The 23566-nt window shown below is 43.9% G+C and overlaps 1 protein-coding gene and 1 long non-coding RNA gene across 2 annotated transcripts in view; one reads left to right on the forward strand and one right to left on the reverse strand.

Moving 5' to 3' along the window:
- The window catches only part of MYH9 (myosin heavy chain 9), a 97641-nt gene that overhangs the window by 48068 nt on the left and 26007 nt on the right, over window positions 1–23566 (reverse strand). Inside the window, exons 3-5 of the mRNA XM_039486902.1 lie at window positions 20216–20372; window positions 7051–7078; window positions 6096–6189 (exon numbers count right to left, since the gene is read on the reverse strand). Of these exons, the coding sequence (XP_039342836.1) occupies window positions 6096–6189; window positions 7051–7078; window positions 20216–20372 (279 nt within the window). The remainder of the gene's footprint in view (window positions 1–6095; window positions 6190–7050; window positions 7079–20215; window positions 20373–23566) is intronic.
- LOC120371345 lies at window positions 1218–6338 on the forward strand. The gene is made up of 2 exons (XR_005584296.1): window positions 1218–1696; window positions 6176–6338. It is a non-coding gene; the product is annotated as an uncharacterized LOC120371345 (long non-coding RNA).

The raw sequence follows: 23566 nt of genomic DNA on the forward strand, positions 1-23566 counted from the left end.
GCTTGACTGAGGCTCTCATCTCTACACAGACCAGCAAAAGCTTCTTCTGTGGGGATGTAACAAAAGGCAACCACTGGTATTTGAGTCAAACTGTTTTATCCGCTGTCTTCCACTTCCACACACTCCTCCTCCCCATAGGCAACAGAGTTCCAGGGTGGAGAGACCAGCCAGACTTGCTGTCCGTACTAAGTGCTCAATCTCTGGAACATATACACATTTTCCAGAAGTCTGTAGGTGGTTACTTGAACTGACTGTCCCTTCTCTGTGCTGGAAGTAGCGAGTCCCATGTATTTCAAAATTAGCCATATGCAAAAAACACTCCATCCCACATACTGAAATTGACAACTGGGTTAAGGTTTCTCCTTGTAGTAGTGGACAGTAAGCCTTCAGGACTTCCTGATGCATGGAAACAGAGCCCAACATTTTTGCCCATGAATGCTGATCCCAGAAATTAGATTGCAGAGGGTGTGTTTACATGACAAAAAGTACTTTTACAGCTCCTTTCATTCTCAAAGTGCATTTATAAACATTAGTCAATCCTCATGTTGCCTCTAGAGGTGGGTAAAATAAATATACCCATTAATGATGGTAAAAATTAGGCAGAGATATGAAGTGACTTGCCCAAGGTTAAAACCTGGAATTAGAACCCTGGCATTTCTACTCCTTACTGCTGCGTTCAGGTCACAACTCTCCTTTACAAGCCTGAAGTACAGAGTCAACCATTTCTATTAGTCTGCAGAGTTACACACAGAAGAGACAGCCACAACTAAGTTTTTATTCACTTTGTCACAAGTGCACATAAGATGTTTAGTTACAGGAAGGAATAGGCTGGGACAGCAGCCATCCATCCCATAAGGCAGGGGGTAGGCAACCTGCGGCACGCGAGCTGATTTTCAGTGGCACTCACACTGCCTGGGTCCTGGCCACTGGTCTGGGGGGCTCTGCATTTTATTTTAATTTTAAAAGAAGCTTCTTAAACATTTTAAAAACCTTATTTACTTTACATACAACAATAGTTTGTATTAGTTTAGTTATATATTATAGACTTCTAGAAAGAGACCATCTAAAAACGTTAAAATGTATTACTGGCACGCAAAACCTTAAATTAGAGTGAATAAATGAAGACTTGGCACAGCACTTCTGAAAGGTTGCCGACCCCGGCCATAAGGTCACACTTAGCTGTGCTAAGAAAACCTCAAAACGTGCTATAAAAAGTCTGTCAGTAATTTTGCATTTCTCCTGCTATTCTGAAACACGTGTGAGCTGCAACACCCACGCCTACTCTCCAACAGTTTCCATCCTGTCCAGTGATCCTGCAGTGAAGTCCTAATCCTGTTTGTGGACTGCAATCTGTTACTATGGAAATGAGTGATGTCACAAATTCAACATTACCACCTCACTGCAGGACCATGGGTAAAGATCAAAAGACTATTTAGAAGAGAACAGCAGTTAGACTTTGGTATTAAATGGATTTAATTATTCAGCTAAAAAAAAATCAAACCGGCAAGGCCAAATTTAGCTGCACAAGAACTGGAAAGTGACAGTTAAGAGTCTCACAGCAACATGTGCATTGTGGGCAATTTAATTCCTTCATGTTTTTTAACCTCAAGAATGAAGGGTGCAATTAGTGACACATGGAAGTTGGTGGAGTCAGAAGCAAGGAGAAGGGGAGGGCCAGGATAGCGGGATCTAGCGGGTAAGGAGACCCACAATAGTAGTAGGCATGTAGCATGTCAGCTGCCTGTAAGCAGGTCACAGTGGTAAGTGGGGACTGGGGGTGGGGGAGGGGCATGGGGTGAGAGGAATAGGGAAAGGCTAAAGTTAAGCAAATCGGAGACCAGTCATGGGAACCAGCTTGGTAGAATGTTGCAGTGCAGCAGGAATACCAAATCTTTTGCAGAAGCAAGTTCTCAGTATGCTACTATAATGCTGCATCTGATTAAAAGGTTGATGTTACCATGAAAGCATTAGCTCCTTTCCTCACTGATGTATGAATATGTAACCTGAACATTGCCTTAGTGTTAGTTTTAAGTAGAAAAAAAAGTGTGCTTTTGATGTTGGTATTTAAGTAGCCCATGTAGGGTTTCAGGTCATACTTCACAGGAGGAAGCAGCATTCACACCTCTGCAGCCATTGTTTAACTGAAGACTGTTTTTGCATGGCCCATTAGCCAGGTAGAAGCAGCAGCATACTGAGGACTATCTTTCCAATAGGAAAAACTTTAAGCTACAAAACCTTACAATTCGCAGAATTCAGCGCTAACTGCTGAGATCCTGTAATTAAGACACTGCCAACCTTTCTGTACCTGTAGTTGCAGGTCCTAAGCCGATTTTTAAACAATTTTTAAAAAGATTCTGTATGCATTTGAGATGGACACAACATCCCCCTCCCTCCTGTGCAAACTGTTGCAGTACCAGCTTCTAGGTCTGGTTGCTAGCCCACAGTGGCAATGTGCAGCTGGGCCCTTAGCACCCCCCCTCTCTCCGTGATTTCATATCAGTTTAAGTTACCAACCTCTTTGATGCCCACTGAAAACTCAGAATTCCTCCTCATATACTCCCAACGTCTAAGAGATTCTTTCCAAAGGAGGAGCCATATGCCAAAAATAGGAACCTTGCCAGTCCCATGTTTAAAAATAAAAATCATGAGGCAAGCCTCTAAAGATCAGGAGATTAACTTAATCATTCAATTTAAAAAATAAGTTTTGGTTTCTTTTTATTTTCTTTCTGGTTTTTGAGTCTTTATGGTTCACGATTGCAAGCTTTTCTCTACAACCATGAGAGCTACAAACTTCCTTTAAAAATAGGAAAAGAAACAATTCCAGCAGCTGAAGCTTTAAGAAAACAGCACCACATCACTCATGATAAAAACTTCCAGAGTTGCAACATGGCATTTGCATTTCTGATCGGAAAAAGTTATAATTTTAGCTTTGAAAATAGTACTCTATGATTCGAGACAGGTGAAGTGAGGTAGACAACAAACATGGAAAGCTCCAACCACAACTCACTTGCCCCATTCCCCAATACACAATTTGATTAAGTGAAAACAGATATTTTAATGGAATGCTGCCCTAAATGCAGCCTCACCTTGCCTAGTAGTACTTACCACTATAAATGCAGTGAATTATGTTGGGGGGGGAAAAAAATCACCTAAAACATTAATCATTGCTTTAGAATCCTTGCAAGTCAATAGAAATCAGTGGAAGGGGTGTCCCTCCCCACCCCACACTGCAGCTGAGGGAAGGGCTTTAGAAAACCTGTTTTTGTTTGAAAAAGTAGGAAAAAGCAGAGACTTGAGTTGTAAATTTAATCTCTTGATCAAAAGATACCAGAAATGCAAAAGGCTCTAGGCTACCAAATGTAACACCATACTGTATTACACTGCCAATGCAGGAGACCAAGATTCATGCTCCATCCTCAATCTAATGGTGCCAGCAGCGGGGCCTAATCTAGTGGCCTTGGGGGTTAGCACAAGCAGTCTGCAGACTTATTCCCTTGGGTAGTGATAGGTCAGGGATGGGCAAACTACAGCCCGCGGGCCACATCCAGCCCACCAGTCAATTTAACCCAGCCCTCGAGCTCCCGCTGGGGAGTGGAGTCTGGGGCTTGTCCTGCTCTGGCGCACCAGCCAGGAAGTGGGGTCAGGGGCCACTCAGCACATGCGTGCCGCCACACCACACGGCTCCCGGAAGCAGCAGCACATTTCCCCCCCCCCCCCGTCTCTTACGTTTAGGGGCAGCCAGGGGGCTCCACGTACTGCCCCCGGCACAAGCACCAACCCGGCAGCTCCCATTGGCTGGGAACTGCGGCCAATGGGACCTGCAGGGGAGGCCCCAGCAGAAGCACCTGGCCTCACAGGAGCCGGAGGAGACACATGCCACTGCTTCAGGCAAGTGCTGCCCGGAGCCTGCATCCCTGAGCCCCTCCCATGCCCCAACCCTGATCCCCTCCTGCCCTCCAAACCTTTCAACCCCAGCCTGGAGCACCCTCCTGTACCCCAAGCCCCTCATACCCAGCCCCACCCCAAAGCCTGTACTCCCTGCCCCCTCCCGCACCCTGAACTCTGCATTTCTGGCCCCACCCTAGAGCCCCCTCCCCCCCAGCCAAAGCCCTCACCCCCTCCTGCACCCCAATCCCAATTTCATGAGTATTCATGGCCTGCCATACAATTTCCATACCCAGATATGGCCCTCAGGCCAAAAAGTTTGCCCAGCCCTGTGACAGGTGAACAGATGTCTCAAAGTTACTATACTAATCTGTAGATAACCTGAGTTGGAATCCAGAACCAGGTCTAGGGAGCGTGAAGGTCAGCCAGGCTGCAGAAACGGCTCATTACCATCTAACATTAAGGATCCTGAATAGTTCTAATCCTCATTGGTAAGGCTGGTAAACATGGAGCCACCAGAGTTACAAAATGAGCTGCAGGATTCCTTAAGAGAACCTTCTAAATGGAGCTTGAACTCACAGAAGTCATGGGTTAAGCCCAGCTAAAGGCTGGTTTATACTGTAATCAGATCCTTGGTCTGCTTAGATGACTGAAGTTTCACTTGAGAATAAGCAGCAGCAGAATACTTAACTCCCCATCCCATGATCCTTCCCCCCAAAACACACACATGCCAAGAAAAAAAAAATATAAAAACAAAATTGTTTCTAAATACAGCTACTGACAGCCCATGTCAAAAGGTTTTGTAGATCTCAGCGTCTGGCACATGAAAGGCTAGGTTTTTGTTTTGATTCCAGAAACCACTCATTAGAACGGTGTGCTTACACATACATACATACATACACACACACACACACCTGCATGCAGAGAGTATCCTTTTCATGTACCCTATACATACACACACGCAGAGCATGGCTATTGTTAAGTTACTAAGAGGAAGTTTTTACATAGAGATATCGAAGATGCGCTTGGCATCTGGGTTTCGTTATAAAGCTCAGAAGTTAACTGCATTTCCCATGTGTGCAACTCTGGCTAACAAGCTCATTGTGTTGGAACATCCAGTACACTCAGGGCAGCAGCTTCCTGACCTTTCCCAGCAACTGCACTCACAGCTAACTTGCTGTGGTGGAAGGCTAGACAGCCAATCAACTCCAACTGGTTAGGAACACCATGCACACCGGAGGCTCTATATGCAGTTCTAGGAAAGCCAGGTTCAGTTCAACTCCCCTTGGTTAGTTCACTATACAGGAATAGTTTCTCAAGAGTGTACTTGGGAAGTTCTACAAGCGAGATCTTGAGTGCAGACTAGATGAGTGAACTGGACACATCTGCAATCTCTAATTGACAGCATTTTACAAAAGGTTACTGTGCATGACAAAAACAGAACTGTGAGTTGTCTATGGGACTTTTCTAGCTGCAGAAAGTGACACTGATGTGAAGTGAAAAGGTGCTCAAATCACACAAAGGGACAAAATGCATTCCTGGTGCAGAACGTGCAGTAAACGTGCAGCTCACCTAAGAGGACACAACTGATGAGTTCGGTCATAATCCATCAAGGGGAGAGGGAGGGGAAAAAAATATAAGTGAGACAACTAAAAAGACCCTTGTTCTAATGTATTTAGATACTTTTCACCCATTTAAAAGTTCTGTTATAGTTTCAGTCAAGTCTTCAGCTCATATCTATGAACCTCTCCAAATTGGAGACTGTGCTTATAGAACAGACTTCATAACCAGTCCCAAGATACAGAGGAGCAGAATAAAGGAGACCGCATCTCCAGGATCACTTAAGTTGTTTGGATTGGCCACAAATCATTATATGAGCAAGTCAGAAGACTAATATATGTGATGGCTTGTAAACTGTGCCCCTAAAACACACCCACCTATGAAACCAAGACACACTGAAAAACTGGTGTATCTCCACTGAAGTCAATGGAATTATGGGGGAGAATAATGGCCCCTGACTTGTGGGGTGTTTGGAGCCATGACAATTTTGCATGTAGCTTTATAGTTTGTTGTCTCGTGACTCCCCTATGCCCAAGTTGGTACCTAGTGTTTATTCAGCCAGTATTAACCAAGGTATCTCCTAGCATACCATGGCTTGTAGGTGCTCAGCATGACAGTGCAGCATCCTTGTAGTAAACACAGGCACTTACCTGGTCTTTTTTACTCTTGTGCGAGGAAGCAACATGAGCCAAATATTGAATGACCTTCTTGGTGTTCTCTGTCTTACCAGCTCCCGATTCACCTCTGCAAAGACAAAGCCTGGGATTCATTCAAGAAGAAGATGGGGGAAATGCATTCACATTTTTAAACCCAATATGCTTTCCAGCTAACCACAGTGCTTTTAGTTGCATTCTTGCTATTAAACATTGATTTGAGATACTTGCCCTAACAGAGAACCTGAACACATTAAGTGAACAGTAGAGCAACCAGTACCGTGCTCTAGTCCTATTGCTCAGCCAGTTTCTTGTGACAGGGTGGGGAGGAAATTTTGCTTTCCAGTCACTTGGCAGTCTTCACATGCAAGTGGTTGAGGAATAATATGGGGGGAGGGGAGGGTGAGGAGGACGACACAAAGGCAATTAAGTGAATTCCTTAAAAGGAATTCCCTTAAGCAAAAGATCTGTAGTTAACTCCTTCAGAAGCAGAACTTAACAGGGTTTGGGGGGATCAGTCTTACTTTTAGGCTCGGAAGACGAAACCGCAATGTTGAGTAGGCACATTATTCCCTACAACCTCAACCTAGATAGCATGAATGAGAGCACATGGCTATTGCCTTCCTAGTTGCATTGTTGACTGTATATACACCACTGCTACCCCAGGTCTTCCAGAGTCCTTTCCAAGCATCAATAAAGTAACATCTCCACTAGGGCATCACCTTAAGATCACCTATTTCCTATTCCTTCATGCCGGAGACAATCATTGTGCAGAAAGAGGGGAGATGTGGGCAGGGAAGGGATGCTAATAGGAGGATTTAAATAGGCAAATGTTCCCTAGCCTCTACAGTATCATGTGACATACTGACTCCAGTAAACCCCCAATTAAGCCCTCCAGCAGGATTTTAACAAGAGCTGACAGCAAGACAAGCTGAAGAATGTAAATACTCACGTGCACAGAATGGACTGATCCTCTCGATCTGAAAGAAAAGAAACACAGGATCAGACAGGCCAAAACTCACTTCTGCCTACACCACAAAAGCTATTAAGTTCAGAGAGTATGCTGGCACTCCCCAAAACATGGAGAGCAGAAGCCACTAAGCACCCTCATGCAAGTGTCTTCAGAAGAATGACCAGTCACCTCTAAACCTTGGTATAGTTCCTCCCCTCTCCCCAAGAGAACTGGATAAATTCATGGAGGTTAAGTCCATTAATGGATATTAGCCAGGATGGGTAAGGAATGGTGTCCCTAGCTTCTGTTTGTCAGAGGGTGGAGATGGATGGCAGGAGAGAGATCACTTGATCATTGCCTGTTGGGTTCACTCCCTCTGACGCACCTGGCATTGGCCACTGGCGGTAGACAGGATACCAGGCTAGACGGACCTTTGGTCTGACCCAGTATGGCCGTTCTTATGCTAAGTCCTAAAGGTAGCACCATCATCATTTTAGTTTCACCTGTCCAGATGTATCTGTAATTCGGCACAAAACAAGGTAATTGTTGTTTTGCTTTTTCCAGGGTGTGAATAGAAACCCCTCCTCTTCCCCCCCCCCCTCCAATTTGTTCCTGTGCATCCTGAACTATTTGCTACCAAATGCAGAATACGCCATGCAACTCAAACCCTGCCACAAGGCTATTGCGGATGTTGACCTGTCCTTTAAAGCAAGGGAGGCCAAAGCATTGACTACAGCTTTAGCTGAGATAGGGATGCTAGAGTGAAAAAAAGTGGCTCAAGGTTTTTGCTTTAGCCATTTATGTGACAAGTTCAGGACTGAGGCACTGTACTACTACACACAAAAACCCACCACATTAAAAGAACATTAAGGTTGCAAGGTCAAATACAGGAAGTACCAGAATTAAGGTCGACCATAAACCCAAATTTAGATCCCTTGCGTATATGCACTGTGAGTATTCAATTACATGAACAAATACCATCCTCCCTCTCCTTCACACACCCACACCCTTTCTGCCTCATTCAGTGCAGAATGGATGGTGCTCACTGAATGGATAACTATTTAACATCTCAGTATGTGGCCGCATGTATTATTTACTGCACACAATCCAAACCCAACTATTAGTGTTTAGGCTTTACTATGGTGCTGTCATAACATCTTAGATTTTTAAAAACTATTAGTGAATATATCTTCATAAACACCCCTATGTCCCAACCTCTTCCCTTTCCTCTCCCCCAACCCTAGTTTCTACCTTCCTTCCCTGGCTCCTGTTCAAGGTTCCCCCTGCATCCCTACCAGTCCTATCCTCCCCTTACATGGTTCCTACCATTCCTATCCCCATATCCACTTCCTACTATTATCCTCCCCCCATCCCTACCTCCACCCACCCTGCTCTCCCCCCAGCTCCTATCCTTTCCCCCCCCCCCCCGACTACCCTAGGATTTAATCACTTTCCCCTCCCCTGTTCCTAATTCAGGTAGCTTCCTCCTCCTCGCTGGCTGGGCATCAGTAGGGGGAGACGGCACAGGACAGAGTTTCCATGCTCAGTTGGAGCCCAGTGCCATGGTGGCTCCTAGTAGCCAGGAGTAGCAATTGCAGGGAGAGTCCTAGCCCAGGAATGGAAGATGCTCAGTTACTGTGGGGACAGCATTACTGCTTCTGTGAAGCCTGGCTTCACACGGGAGCTATGAGGATGCAGTATGCTCTGTGCAGATTCAATCTTCAAGAATTTAGCTGCCAATCAAGTCTCTGAGCATGTTGTGTGGAGATTTTCAGATGCTCTGAATTAATCCAAGTTCATAGAGGTTAAGAGCAGAACGGATTATTAGCTCTAGTCTGACCTTTGTAATACAGGCCATTCTGTTTCATAGAATAGAATATCAGGGTTGGGAGGGACCCTCAGGAGGTCATCTAGTCCAACCCCCTGCTCAAAGCAGGGCCAATCCCTAGACAGATTTTTTACCCCAGTTCCCTAAATGGCCCCCTCAAGGATTGAACTCACAACCTTGGGTTTAGCAGGCCAATGCTCAAACCACTGAGCTATCCCTCCACCTTGTTACCCATATATTTAGCCCAATAACTTTTTTACGAGAACTTCAAGAAAGACATCCAGTCTTGATTTGAAGATATCAAGAAATGGAGAATCCACAAATTCCCCTGATATATGTTCCAGTGCTTAAACAACCTGTTACATTTGTGCCTCTATTTCTTATTTGTCTGGCTTCAGCTTCCAGCCATTTATTTTTGTCATGCCTTTCTCAAGCAAACTAAAGTGCTCTGCAGTACCTAGTATTTTCTCCCCTTGTACACTGTAATCAAGTCATCTCTCAATCTTCTTTTTGTAAGATAAATGGATTGCATTCTAAGTGTCACTGTAAGGCATTTTCTCCAGCCCTCAAATATTTTGTGGCTCTTTACTGTACCCTCTCTAGTTTTTCAATATCCTTTTAAAAATTTTGACACCAGCCCTCTGGTCAGTATTCCAGTACCAGTTTCACCAATGCCATACACAGAGGTTTAAAAAACAAACCAACCAACCATCACTTTCTTACTCCTGGTTATACATCCAAGAATCTAGCCCTTTCCCTGTAAAAATTCACCCAAAAAGGCAAAAAGGTACATTAGATACCAGGACAATCACCCCAGGCAAATTTCAGGTCCCTGCTTTAAAACATGGAAGTGGTAGGGCTTCTTAATGAAACTGTTGCAAGAGGTTTGTGGGTTTTTTATTTTTTAAACCAGTCAAAAAAATGTACTTCCCCGATCTTGTCTTCAGAAGTGACTGAACCATTTTACTGAAACTTGCCAAAAATATTTAGTGCAAGGCAGACACTGGGCATGGAAAGTCTCTGCCTAAATGGCTTATGTCATAAAAAAGAAAATAGGGTCTTAAAATTAAGCATCTGGCAACCTTAACTATAGGTATAACTACCTATAATGAAGTGGCAGACTTTTCAGTCACTGAAGACTTAAGATATGTTCAATGCAGTTCTTTAAGAAATCCACAGCTGAATGACAGGTATAAGGACAGACTTCTAAACAGTTCAGAAGGCCACACCCATTAAGGTCTCCAGTCGGTCAATGGATCACCAAGGCGCACGCCAGGATTCTGCATGACTGGGCACTTGGAGGGTGCATTGGGGAATAACTAATGATTCATCTGCACATAGCCCCAGGTGTTGTATTCAGTAAGGCAGACACCTGGCTGGTTTTGCAGCACATTCATATGTAGCTACGGCCTTTTGAAAACTTGACTAAGTGATGAGCAGCTCACCTGCTGGAAAAGCTTACACTCTCATTTGGGTACTCGGGGGCTCATGTAGGAAGCACGTTTGAGACAAAAAGGTAACTTCCCTATCCTTCACGATAAAACACTGGCAAACAGCCACATACACCAGATGTCAAACAGAACAGAGATGATGGACACTAGAATCAAACATACACAAATCAAATGCCCTGGCAGACACTTTATCTAGAGCAGCGGTTCTCAGACTGTGGGTCAGGACCCCAAAGTGGGTCATGATCACATTTTAATGGGGTTGCCAAGACCAGCATTAGACTCACTGGGACCCGGGGCTGAAGCCGAAGCCTGAGTGCTTTAGCTCGGGGCGGTGGGGCTCAGGCTCTCCCTCCTCCCCCTGGGTCATGTAGTAATTTTTGTTGTCAGAAAGGGGTTGCAGTGCAATGAAGCTTGAAAACCGCTGGTCTAGAAGAATGTTTTAGAATCTCATATGAGGAAGGGAGGTGGTGACACAGAAGCAGTCTAGTTATCTTCCATAGGTGGATGGTAAGTAGAGTTTCTCCTTTTCACACCTTACTACAGAATTAGACATACCAATTGGTGAACATACAGGAAAAGCCCTAGACAATAAAGGTGGACCCTTTCAGTACTATGTTACCCCCTCCCATTTGCTTTCCCCATGACCAGCTGCAACTGTGAGTCACCTCCCCTTTAAGCCATCAGGAATGTACCTGCGAGTGCAGGCAAGTCACAGCTATATGCAGACACTACCATAAAAGGAAACATTCCAGTTTGGAATCTAAGGAGAAATTCTTTCCCAGCACTGCAAAAACAGCCATCACTGGGATAGCTGGAATTCTTCTAATTGTGTACAGACAGACTACTCAAATGCTGTGCTGAGCCACAGGAAGTAGGATCCTAGCAGAAGACCAAAAAGTTGTTAAACTGCCACACAAGCAGCTCTTCTTAGAAGTTGTTCCACTTTAAGAGGCACTTACTCTAAATTCCAGGATGTTACATATTCCATACAACCCTCGGATCTTTCTTGCGTAACCATGGCCAAAGTCAAACTTCAGTTGCCAGAACTAGAGGGACCCATTTTCTTAGAGACCCACCTCCCACATCTCCAAAACTGGTGGCACATGCAAGTTACTCATACTAGGTACCACAACTTCAATTGTTTACTATAGGACAATCAAAAAAAGTAATTGAAAACAATCTGCTTTTCAGACAGAGTCATTCCTCTGAATTACATATTTAATAAGTAAACCATTAGTCTAATTGCAGCAACAATTCTGTACTTCAGACCAGCTGGCAAAGAAATATTTCTATCTAAGCTTTACTTAGTTATTACCACGGTATCAGAGTACTTGCAAACAAAAAGTAATCTCAAGGATCCAGAAAGTAATTCAGCCTTCAAATTCAAGGTGTACAGTAATACTCTGTAACTGCATATTACATACTGTTTTTTGCCAATGCAAAAAACTAAACCATTCTTAACCTCTGTAGTCCCCAGATAGAGTGCATTTAGGTTGGTTCCAGGATCTGAAAGCATTTGCACAAAAATAACTTTTGACTTGATTTTTTACAAGAGATGTATGTAAAAATCATCTATGTAACATTGTACTGTAAGATAGCAAATGGACTGTACGAGTTCTGGAACTGTTTTTGCATATGCTAGTACAATGGGCAAGTGGCTACAACCCCAGCTCAGGTGGCTTTGTTTTGGAGGATTTGGGAGTGGGGAGGAAGAGAAATTAGAAGGCTAGAACAGAACATTCAGTTTGCGCTAAGCATCTTAGTTACAGAACATCCTAAAAGGCCTTTATCACCCACTTCCTCTGCATGAGCAACTCCGATTTTGAGCCTGTACATCTCCATAAAAGGAGAAGTAATATAGCTTTCACACAATGGTGACATCATCTTTCCAGCTAAGAGGAAGTGTATCTGAAAGGCAAAGGCTTGGCTTGCAATCCCCGGCCTATAGCTGACTCATTAAGGCAAAAAGCTTAACCATTGCTAGATGGTACCGCCCACCTCCTAACCACTGAACATAATGTCTGGCAGGAGAGAGGCCAGAGAAAATGCCTAGTCCTCTTGGTTTCAGTTACTAAATGCTCCTCTGACACTGCTGCTAGTACATGCAGTCCAATTTAAGCAACTGACTTGCTGACCAAAAGAGAGGCTCGAGCCGAAGAGAGAGAGCTGGACTGATTTAGCCTTAAATGAAAAAGCTTTATCCATGAAGCATTTCAGTCCTGCATCCTCTTCACACACACCTGACTTTACTATGTAAAGTTATTACAGCCTTTGCCTCACACACAAAGCAGGCTCCTTAAGGGCTCTACCCAGTGGCCTTATCAACACTTGCATTTTAATTCAAGTTTCTCCCCACAAGGAGTCAGTTGATGCTCACTGCCACAGAGGTGTATTTTGCAGTGTAAATGTACCCTGAAGTACTGAAGCTTTGGATACAAATACACCTCTACCCCGATAAAACGCTGTCCTCGGGAGCCAAAAAAATCTTACCACATTATAGGTGAAACTGCATTATAGCGAACTTGCTTTGATCCACCGGAGTGTGCAGCCCCGCCCCCCGAAGCGCTGCTTTACTGCATTATACCCAAATTCATGTTATATCGGGTAACGTTATAACGGGGTAGAGGTGTAATCAAATTTTTATCTTAAAGGGAGGAATGCCCCGAGATATTCTAAACTGCACTAGGACAATTTTAGGTTCTAGACATATATGTAACCTCTTTAGATTCTATAGAGAGTCTTACCAGAGCTGTGCAGAAGCTTCCTTTTTAAAAGAGGACACCATTGCATGTGGTTCACAAAGAGGCACAAAGTGGGTGGGAAAAATAGCCAGTCAAACTAGATTAGAGGAGAGCTAAACTGATCTAGAGTTTAAGAGAGTGACATTACTTGAAGTGCCACATGTAATGTCAGTCAAAGAAAATACTGTAGTGGCCCCTCCATGGATTTGAATAAATTATGATTAATTAATCCATTGCAGGGAATGCCAGCACAGACCGACCACTGATATTTGAACATGCATGCCATCTAGACATGCTGCAAGCAGGGTTAGAAGCACCGTGGTTAAAAAGCCAGCAGACAGTCTATCTTAGCACTCCAACTGGGAAGAAATTTGGAAGTAAACTGTTAGTGTAGACAGAGTCGAAATCCAAGATCCAAAACCAGAATTAATATGAAGGTGACCTTGGACAAGGATAGTAACAGAACTTCTAGGAATGGACGAGGAGAGAATCAGCTGAAGTGAAGTCTCAGCTTCATGCTATCTGAAGCCAAAAGATTTGCAAGAAAAAGTTAAATATACACAAGTTTTTACATCTATTGACGGAAACAAACATCCAAGGTTATTTCCCAAGTCATTCTTGGACCAGATCCCAGATCCCCTCCTCCAGCATTCCATGTCTGAATTTGGAAACAGCAAAATTGGAAAATAAGTCTACCTGCAATTTTAGGTTACACAAACGTTTGGTGAGTTCTGAAAGGAAAAAAACTAGTATGCATATTCCTGTGCTCATGGTGCCAATACAGTATTCAGCAGAGGGGCTGACAGACTGGGCTAGAGTGCCACAAACTGGCTAAAACCCTTCAGCTTTGGTTTATAAGAACCAACCAGAAGGTGTGTGAGAAGCAGCACAAACCAAATGAGTAAAGGATTTTCTATGTTCTTTGCTCCAACAGAAATGGTGTTTCAAAGCAAAAACATACTTGCAAATTAGTTAAGATTACCGAGTGCAATCAGAGAAGACAAACATCTATAAAAAAATTAAACTATGGAAATCAAAAGCGACATTAACCTTATCACCCAATTCAAGTGTAGACATCACTGAAAAGAAAAAACATTCTGTATGACAAGCAACTAAAACTTAACAGTGCCTCTTGCTTTGGATTATTGTAGAGCCCTGCACAAATTGCTAAAGAAATCACTGGTAGTTTTCCTTCCCTTTTAGTGAGAATTTAACTGGACCCTTCCATGCTGTAACACCACAGTTCTGCTGCCACCTCTAGCAACTGAACGGCTATGTAGCTGGTGGAGAATCAGTTCAGATATTTACTGCATAGCAGTTGCCAAGCATTAAGGATCCAGGGACATACAGGACAGAGCAGACAGTCCAGCACGTACAAGTCTGACACAAAAAAGATGAAATGCTGGTACAGTCAGTCCAGTCAAACTAAGCAAAACCAGAAGTGTCCTGTTTACTCAAACTTAGGAAATATGTAAACATCTGAGAGTTATAAACTAAATAATTCATGCTCAAATTCTATAGTATCAGATCAAGGGGACTTGGTATTTCCTATGAAATGTAGCAACTGGGGAAAGGCCTCTGTGAAGAGCCTCAATCTCCCTTCCCAGAGAGGGATAAGGGTGTTAATATTGAGTTTAAACATTTGTGATTCAATTAATCATAGATTTATTCAAATCCATGGAGGGGCCACTACAGTATTTTCTTTTACTTACATTACATGTGGCACTTCTAGAGTTTAAGAGAGTGACATTACTTGATCAGTTTAGCTCTCCTCCAATCCACTTTGACAGGCTATTTTTCCCCACCTACTTTGTGCCTCTTAGTGAGCCACATGCAACAGTGTCCTCTTTAAAAAGGGAGCTTCTGCACAGCTCTGGTAAGACTCCCTATAGAATCTTGAGGTTACATATACTTCTAGAACCTAAAGTTGTCCTAGTGCAGTTTAGAATATCTAGGGGGCATTTCTCCCCTTAAGATAAAATATTATTTGTATCCAAAGTTTCAGTACTTCAGGATACATTTACACTGAAGAACATAGCTCTGTGGCAGTGAGCATCAACTGACTTGTTCACACTGGCGAGGGGGAGGAGAGAGAAGAGCAATGTAGATGTTCCCATTTGGGCTCAGAGGCCCAGAGAAAGGGATGGCTCTCAGAGCCTGAGCAGGAACATTTACATTGCTATTTTTAGCCCCATAGCACAAGCCTGAGTCAGTTGGCCCAGGCTCTAATACTTTGCCATGGGTTTGGGTTTTTGTGCAGTGCAGATGTACCCTTAGAGGTTCCATTCCCTTTAGCCCTTAGATTGGCTAGCTCCTAAGTGACTACCAGCAGTAAACTGGCTATTTAAGAATCACTGGGGGCTAATCTATGGAGATCAAGGCATGTTTAATATGCTAAAAACCCAACAATTGACTGCTGGCACATGTGGGAAACAGTCCCTCCCTGCTACTTTTTCTGCCTGCTGAAGTGAAACAAGCTGGCAGGGAGGGAATAGACAGAGCCAGACCTGAGAGGTGCATTAGGAGCAAGAAGAGAGAGCACTCTTCTAGGGAGAAGTTTTGAAGAAGCCATTAGGGATTAATTGTACTCCTTGTTGACCCCAAGTTTTGTTGCCAAGGTTTATTGTGACATTTTGACAGCCATTTTGTGTGGTTCTTTAGACACCGGTGTCATGTCTGGACAGTCTGGCCCTACACCAGTATTTCATAGAGAAGATTGTTCACCTGTTCAAGATGCTGGAGAAGAAAGCTTCCCAGCTAGCTTGAACAGACTCCATTCCAACAGCTCTGAAATGCCTTTTCCAAATAGATCTACTGAAGACACTACCCTTGACTATTTAGAAATTTAAGGCAGGTAAAAGAATTTATACACATACACAAACACCCACTCCCTTTTATGCACATCTGCTGCATTAGAGTAATGCTATGCATGCTTAAGACATCTCCATACGAAACCAATATCCTTCAATTCTTTTCAATGCAATAAAGCCACTTCCTTTTGAAAGCATTCAAAGTATTAGGTACTCAAGGTGCCAGACACCAGGAGAATTGCAGCACTTAGGCACCCTAGGTATTTCACTCCCACACACAAATATAGTAACTTTATTACACAGGAGGATTTCCAAAGTTTGTCAACAAGAGCAGAATTCTGAGGTCCCTCCAAGGCCCCATAGCAGAGTAGACTGGGGATAAAAACAGCACCACTTTATATATGGCAAATTTTCCACAATGCCTCTAGGTCATCGCAGTGCCCTGGATTAAGTTTCCCACCAGTGACTTAATCCTATTGAATGTATGGGCACCGGTGCCCCTTTGGTCAGGGGGCCTCTATAGCAGCCTGCCAGAAAGCCCAGTTCTGAAAGGTAGTGCAGCAGCTTGAACACAAAACAAAGAGTTAAACAATTTCGGGATTAGTTTAAATCAGAATAAAAGCAATCCTCCTATCCCCACACCTAAACCTGAACAGGCTGCTTATTAAGATACCATAAACTCCGTGAAACCAAAAAAATACAGAATCCAAACAAACGTGTAGGGCTTTCTGCTTTAACAGCTCAAGAGATAACTGTACTCCATTCAGAGTTACCAGCTTGCTATCTTTCTCTAAAAGCATTCATACCATGAAGGATTCCCTGAATATTGGACTCTGACAGGAGAAAGGGCCACAACCATTAATCCTAAATGCCTCCAGTCCTTGCAGAGCACTGGGCTCTTTCATCCTCTGTTCTCAGTGCAGATTCCTCCCATACCACGGACTGCTGCATCAAGCCTCCCACACAGGCTAATCAAAATGGGAGAAAGCCAAACAGGAATGTTGTTCAACAACACTGGAGGCTGCCCAGGAGGCTGGCTGGGACCAGAAACTTTACAACAGCCTTCCCACCCTCACCCCCAATGCCAAACCCCAATGTCATCCCTGCAGTTTAGGGTTTCTGCCATTTGGTATCCTTGAAAAAGGAGACTGTTGCTTTAGAGTAAATTTGCTACCAATACATACACTTTACAAGACACTGAAACCCACACTCAGAGCCCACTAAAACCTTGTTAAATAGACAGTGTGGTCACAACCAGCTAGCCCATCAGTTGGGAGTGATTTCCAAGCCCAGCAAGTGCACAAAGGAGGGTGATTATAGGCCATAGTTATTCTGGACTAGATAAAGAGGACCAGGAGCAATCAGCTAATTGGACAAGACTGCCACATTCATCATGTAGTTAGATTTGTTGTGGGAAAGGGGCAACAGCTCAGAGCTATTTGCCTGGGGGCAGGACTGTAACCCTCTTTCTTCCTCCACCAGTTACCTCTTCCCTTACAGCAGGCAAGGTAAGCACTTAAGCAGAGCTCAAACCCTCCCTTCCTCCCCCAACCAGTGCCAAGAAAACAGACATTAGACTAATCCTTTAGCTTCTTGCAATGACTCAACAATGCAAGTCTGGGATTTCTGGGGTTTCACACAGTTAACACTGCCTCAAAGTCAGGAAGAAAGATGGAGAGATACTAGTGACCATTTCGCTACAAACCACCACGTGCAAGGGAACTTCACCTATCACTTCTAAGGGCTTGCTACAAAAATGCAGCTTGAGCAGCAGGGCAGAAACAAACTCTCAGCGCAGCTGCAGCGGCGGCGCAGCGCCAGTGCCAGTCAAGCAGGCCAGGGCGCGCGAGCGCGGGCGCCGCTGCTGTTATTCCAGGAGAGGAGGGAGGTGGAGAGGAGGGAGAGCTCCAGAGCAGCGCTGGCGCGACTACGCTATGCTAGCTCTGGCTGCCCGCGCAGCGCTTGAAGTGTAAGTGTAGCCAAAGCCAATGCCACAACTGTGTGGCTGTCTGCAGAACCAACTTGTGTAACTGACAGATTCCATACAGGATGCTTGCTCTACATCCAAGTGGTTTTGCTGTTAATTATAATCAGAGGAAGCCTCGTCTTCCAGAATCCTGTTACAATAGCATCAAAGGAATTGCCTCCATTGTTGCACAGAGGTGAAGGTTCTTCCCAGAAACTAGAAACTCTGCTAGGACAAGTCAGTAGCTTGTTTAAAGAACAGCTGTTGGCACTGTCGCTGACAAGGAGTAGGCAGGGAAGAGAAGGAAGCAATAGAGGAAGTGAACTGGAGATAAGAGGTTTATGGGCAGTCACGCTACCATGTAGTGAATAGAAGGCACATTTGTCCTGTCATTTGAGCAAGGAGTTTAGAAATTCCTTTGTTTAAGAAGGAAGTGAGGTTCTTTAAAGGACACATTCCAGGCAGTGTTCTCTGGATGCACCAGAGCAGTTTTAGAGTGACAGCTAGGAAAGGTATTTGTATTTCTCAGCAGGGAATCATGCTCTTTAACAAGAAGCACTGCCTTCCTACTCCTGGAAGTCATTGCCACCTGCTTCCACCACTCTATGACTCTTCCAGAAAGCAGCTTTTCCACTTCACCTTGAGTTATCTGTCATGCCAAGTCTCCTGTGGGACTGTACTCCAGCAGCCTTTATTGGCATTTCTCCCTCCATTTAAGTTTTGTTGAGTCACTGATCTGGGAATAGGAAAGCAGTTTCTTCCTGTTTCCTTTCCCTTCACGCTATCTTACTGTCATAGCTTCACTATGCTGGAGAGTTTCTGAGAGGCTGCTGGGGCAGGGAGAAATGGAGGTCATTAATTACGTCAAGCTACGTAAGTAAGGCCCTACCAAATTCACAGCCATGAAAAAGCACCACATGGACTGTGAAATCTGGTCTTGTGTACTTTTCCCATATTCTATACAGATTTCACAGGGGGGAGACCAGCATTTCCCAACCCAAATGGGGGTCACAAGGTTATTGTGGGAGCAGGGAGGTGAGGATCATGGTATTGCCACACTTACTTCTGCGCTGCCTACAGAGCTGGATGGCCGGAGAGTAGCAACTGCTGGCCAAGCACCCAGCTCAGAAGGCAGCGGAGGCAGTGCTCCCTTTAGAGCTGGGCTTCCAGCCAGCAGCCAGCACTTTCCAGCCACCCAGCTCTGAAGGCAGCGCTACCTCCAGCAGCAGTGCAGAAGTAAGGGAGGCAATGCTACTACCCCCCTACAACAACCTTACGACTCTCCCCACCCCCACAACTCACTTCTGGGTCAGGACCCCTACAGTTAGACCACTATGAAGTTTCAGATTTAAATATCTGGAATAATGAAATTTACAATTTTTAAAATCCTATGATCATGAAATTGACCAAAATGGATCAGAATTTGGTAGGGCCCTATAGATAAGGCCAGATAACTGACCAAACGGAATTTTCTTAAACAGGAGATACAAGTTCTGCCCCTCTAGGGGAAGTGACAGAAATCCAGATTTTTAATAGTGAACAGCTGTTTACAGGATGGGGGAGTTTCAGCCTCAACTCTCCCATGCTGTCTTGTCACAAAGTGTCATTATTTCAGACTGTCCGCCATCTCCCTTAGGCACTCCTTTTAGCTTTGCTACTTCTGCATCCATAATCCAGATACCAAGACAGGAAGAGACAGAATAGCACTAACTCTATATACATCTGGGCATTCCACAGGATTCCCCAACTGCAAGCTTTGATTCTCTAAAAGGAGATCACCTTACTGAGAGCTGGGATGCATACAGGATTTTCAGAGCTTTACATAAAAGATCCCTAACTGACACCTAGAAATCCACTGGCAGTTTACCAGGAACCCATAAACCACACCTGGTTTTGCATTAAATTCTTTATATCTGATGACACTATGTTTGCATTCTGCTAAGTATATCCAGGAAGCTATCCTGGTCAATGTATTTACTTTTAAATTTATGAAAAGCCAATTCATTGTGTAGTACTAGCAAATAAGTGTTTATCCTCCTTGACAGGATAGAACTTGATTGAGTTTTCATGCAATAAAAAACAAGTCTTGATGTAGAGTTTCAGACCACACTCTGCTTCCGGCACCAAAAACAGCTCTAGGTTTGTCCTCAGTGAATTTCAATGGTTTTATTATAAGCACGTGCATACACACCCAATCATATCTCCCTCTCCTTAGAAGGGGGGCAGGAAGTTACACTGCCTAGTGACTCCTCCACACATCCTCAGAGAGGTTTGCTGTCTTTTACAAGAAATCCTCCCACCACATCTTGAATATCATTTTGACTTCAAGATCTCACTAAGAAAGTCACTGTCCCATAGTTGGCACTCACCTTGCATCATACTCCTGTAGGCAGTGTCTGTGATTGCATATATGTGAGGAGGCATCTCATGCCTCTTTTTGCCTTTGTACATATCCACAATCTCCTCTGAGTATATGGGCAGGTTCTTGTAGGGATTTATAACCACACAGAAAAGGCCTGAGTAGGTCTGCAGGAAAAAAAAAAAAGACATCAGTTAACAGTGGTTAGAGTCAGACAGATCATTGTTCTTTTAAAGGTTTCTTGCTTGGAGTCAGTCCCCCTTTGAGAGGTTCTACTGGGGCAGTGAAGAGAGACAGGAAGGCACAAGTCAATACTAGAAACTGGGCAACAGCTAATACCAAGTTTACCATTATGGCACATAACCACCTTCAAGGTACCCTACTAGGTACTCCATGCTATCAGGATGCTATTGTGCAGCAACTGATCTACACTGGCTAGCTCATTCCAGTTAACTGCAGGGCCCATCAAAACTAGTTTCCCCAGCTTTCAGAGATCTGAACTTTAAACCAAGTTACACTTTACTGTAGAAAACAGATGTTCACCTCCCAGAAGCTTGGGAGCACACTTTATTGTGCGCTAGCTCATATCTGTAAAGCCTGCTTACTATGGCTGTCCAGAGTATAACGGAGACCCCCGTGATAAGCTACACAAGGGAACAAGCATCCATAAGCTGATGTAGGGACAATGTGTTGTATGTGTTGATGTAGTAATGTGTTGCATTAAGCATCATGAGCAGGGAGCCATGAATTTTTTCTTAATATCTCACAGAATACCCGTTAACATGCATACATGATTCCCCTGCTCAAATTCCTCAGTTCTTAAGTAGAGCTAACATTTGCCAAGAAGTGTGCCGTACAGGAGTCATGCTATCACAAACTGATGTCCAGCTGGAAAGAAGGCATACATTTTTAACATTGAGTAATTAGCCACTGGAACAATTTACCCAGGATCATGGTAGATTCTCCATCACTGACAATTTTAAAACAAGATCAGATATTTTTCTAAAAAGATCTGTTCTAGGAATTTTGGGGATGTTCTATGGCCTGTATTATACAAGATGTCAGACTAGACCATCAACAGTCCTTTATGGCTTTAGGTTAGGATCCTACAAAGTTGCTCATTTCCAGTAGAATTCCCTGTATGGGAGTAACCAAGGATTTACTTTCATCTGTTTCCCTCTATTAAAAGGGAAGGGATAGGAGATCAGGAGAGGACCCCCATACTAAATCCCTGAAGTAGTACCCAGTAAGCTATTCTTTGGATTATTTGATGGACAGCTGACACTTCCTCCTGACCCCTTCATTCAAAACAATGCTTTGATTCAAAGGTGAAGCTAAAGTTAGTTTGTGAGAGGAAATATTTTGAGGCACCACTGTAGTAATTCACATACAAGACACAAGCTTCACTGGGGCTGCACTTAAAACAAGAGGGTCACAAGTCCAACGTAGCTTGGAATTGATCAACATGTAAAATTCTTGGAGGCTCCCATTTTAACAATAAGGGAATACTTGCCACCATCGCTAGCATCCATCACACCAAACCCAAATTTTAGTTTCAACTGGCTTTAAACTTGCAGAGTTCTGAGGCAAGACAAATGTCCAGATACTTTTACTGCAATTTTAAAGAGACCTACCTGAGAAAGACAGGTGCCAAGACAAGAGGAAGAGAGAAAGTATTGCAGGTTTGTTAGTACCCAAGTCTCAGAAGACACTTTCTAGTTGGATAGTATTTTGGGCAGAAGGAAGAATGTATTCTTAGATATCCTTAAGAATCCAAGCTTTGCTCCTGAGGTTTGTAGTCACTCAAAGAGCATATAGATTTTATTGGCATGCGTTTGCTTCATAAGGCCAGTCTCTCATCCTATCGGAAATTCTACTAGAAGAATAGGGCATATCTTACACTTCCCCCTACTTTCTCAAAGAAAACTGTTTTGGTGTAGTAAGGAGTCCTCTACTCTAAGCACAGGGGGCATTTGATCAGATTTAGCCTCTTCAGCTGGATCAGGGTAAAGATTAGACTACTGGCAGTTAGATGGGTGGAGATGGCATCTGTTACATAGTTTATGGTCATAACCCTGATTTTCTGGATGTTGCTTTCACTTCGAATAGTTAGCCCTACTTGTGTGTCTGAGACTCAAAACAAAGAAGTTCAGGCATGCGATTTTAATCCCACACCCCCTCAGTGGGCATCCGCATCCATTTTCACATGGCTATAATGGAAGTCTGTGTGCCAATTAGACACACACCACTCTCCAAAGGAAAGTATGTCAACTAAGTTTTCCTGTGTGTATGGAGGTGGTTTCAGAATTAGTCTTGCATTGGAGGACACTAGACAACTTGCACACTAAAGAATAGTTTCCAAAAGAGAAGACCCCAATATTAAAGCATCTGTCCAAGATGGGATCCTACCAAAAGAGTTAAATAAATTTAGCTACCTGCTGGGTTAGTAGCTCAATGTTGAGAGGTATTTAAGTGAGGCGAAGAGAAAACTGACACAAATGGGCAATCATTGCCATGCCTAGATAGGTTCACTGAATTTTAGTGAGCTGATTTAGCCAAGTGAGTTGCTCTGCCACAGTAATACCAGCAGACATTGGCCCTGATTCTCCAGGATGTCCAATATAGTGTTTGGACACAGAGACTATAGAGAGCTGGCATGGCTCCCAGATCCAAGTGGAAGTTAATAGGCCCCATTCTGCTCTAATTTCCTCCTATAGTGTAAGGTCTGTTGCATACCTTACACCAATGGTGGCTCAGATGCAGTGAAGCTCTGTTTCACCACACCTGCCCACAGAATGCCCCTGACACACCCTCTCTTTTCCCCTATACCAGGTGTGGCTGATGCAGCAGGCAACCATGCCGTTAAGGGACAAGTTACAGTCTAACTGGAACTTGCACAATTGTTTTGCTGGAGTTCAAAGAGATGCTATACTGTAAAATATGCAGCTGCTTTTCTTGTGAATATCCATTGTTGGTTATAGCCACTATATGGATATTGTAAATAGAAACAGATTAGAAGAGAATATGCCTGTTGCGGGGAGGGGCCAGGAGTAAAGAAAAAAAAAGTGAAGTGGCAGCAAGTAATGCTGAAAGATTCAGCTATGGATTTAGAGTCTGCATTAGTACAGCTTCCTACAGAGGAGTGTAAGCTGGTGAAGTAGGACTGCCCATATTCCAAGCAAGAATAGCCTGGAGGTCTGAAGCTGGATGGAAGTGGTCTGCAGCACAGGAAGAGCAGCACTTAGCAACAAAAAGAACATTAATGCTATCAGACCAATGAAGCAATAGGGAGGGGGGAGGAGAGAGAGAACACCTAAGGCAGGGGTTCTCAAACTGGGAGTTGGGACCCCTCAGGTGGCCA

Source organism: Mauremys reevesii, linkage group 1, assembly GCF_016161935.1.
Source record: "Mauremys reevesii isolate NIE-2019 linkage group 1, ASM1616193v1, whole genome shotgun sequence".
Lineage (NCBI taxonomy): Eukaryota > Metazoa > Chordata > Testudines > Geoemydidae > Mauremys > Mauremys reevesii.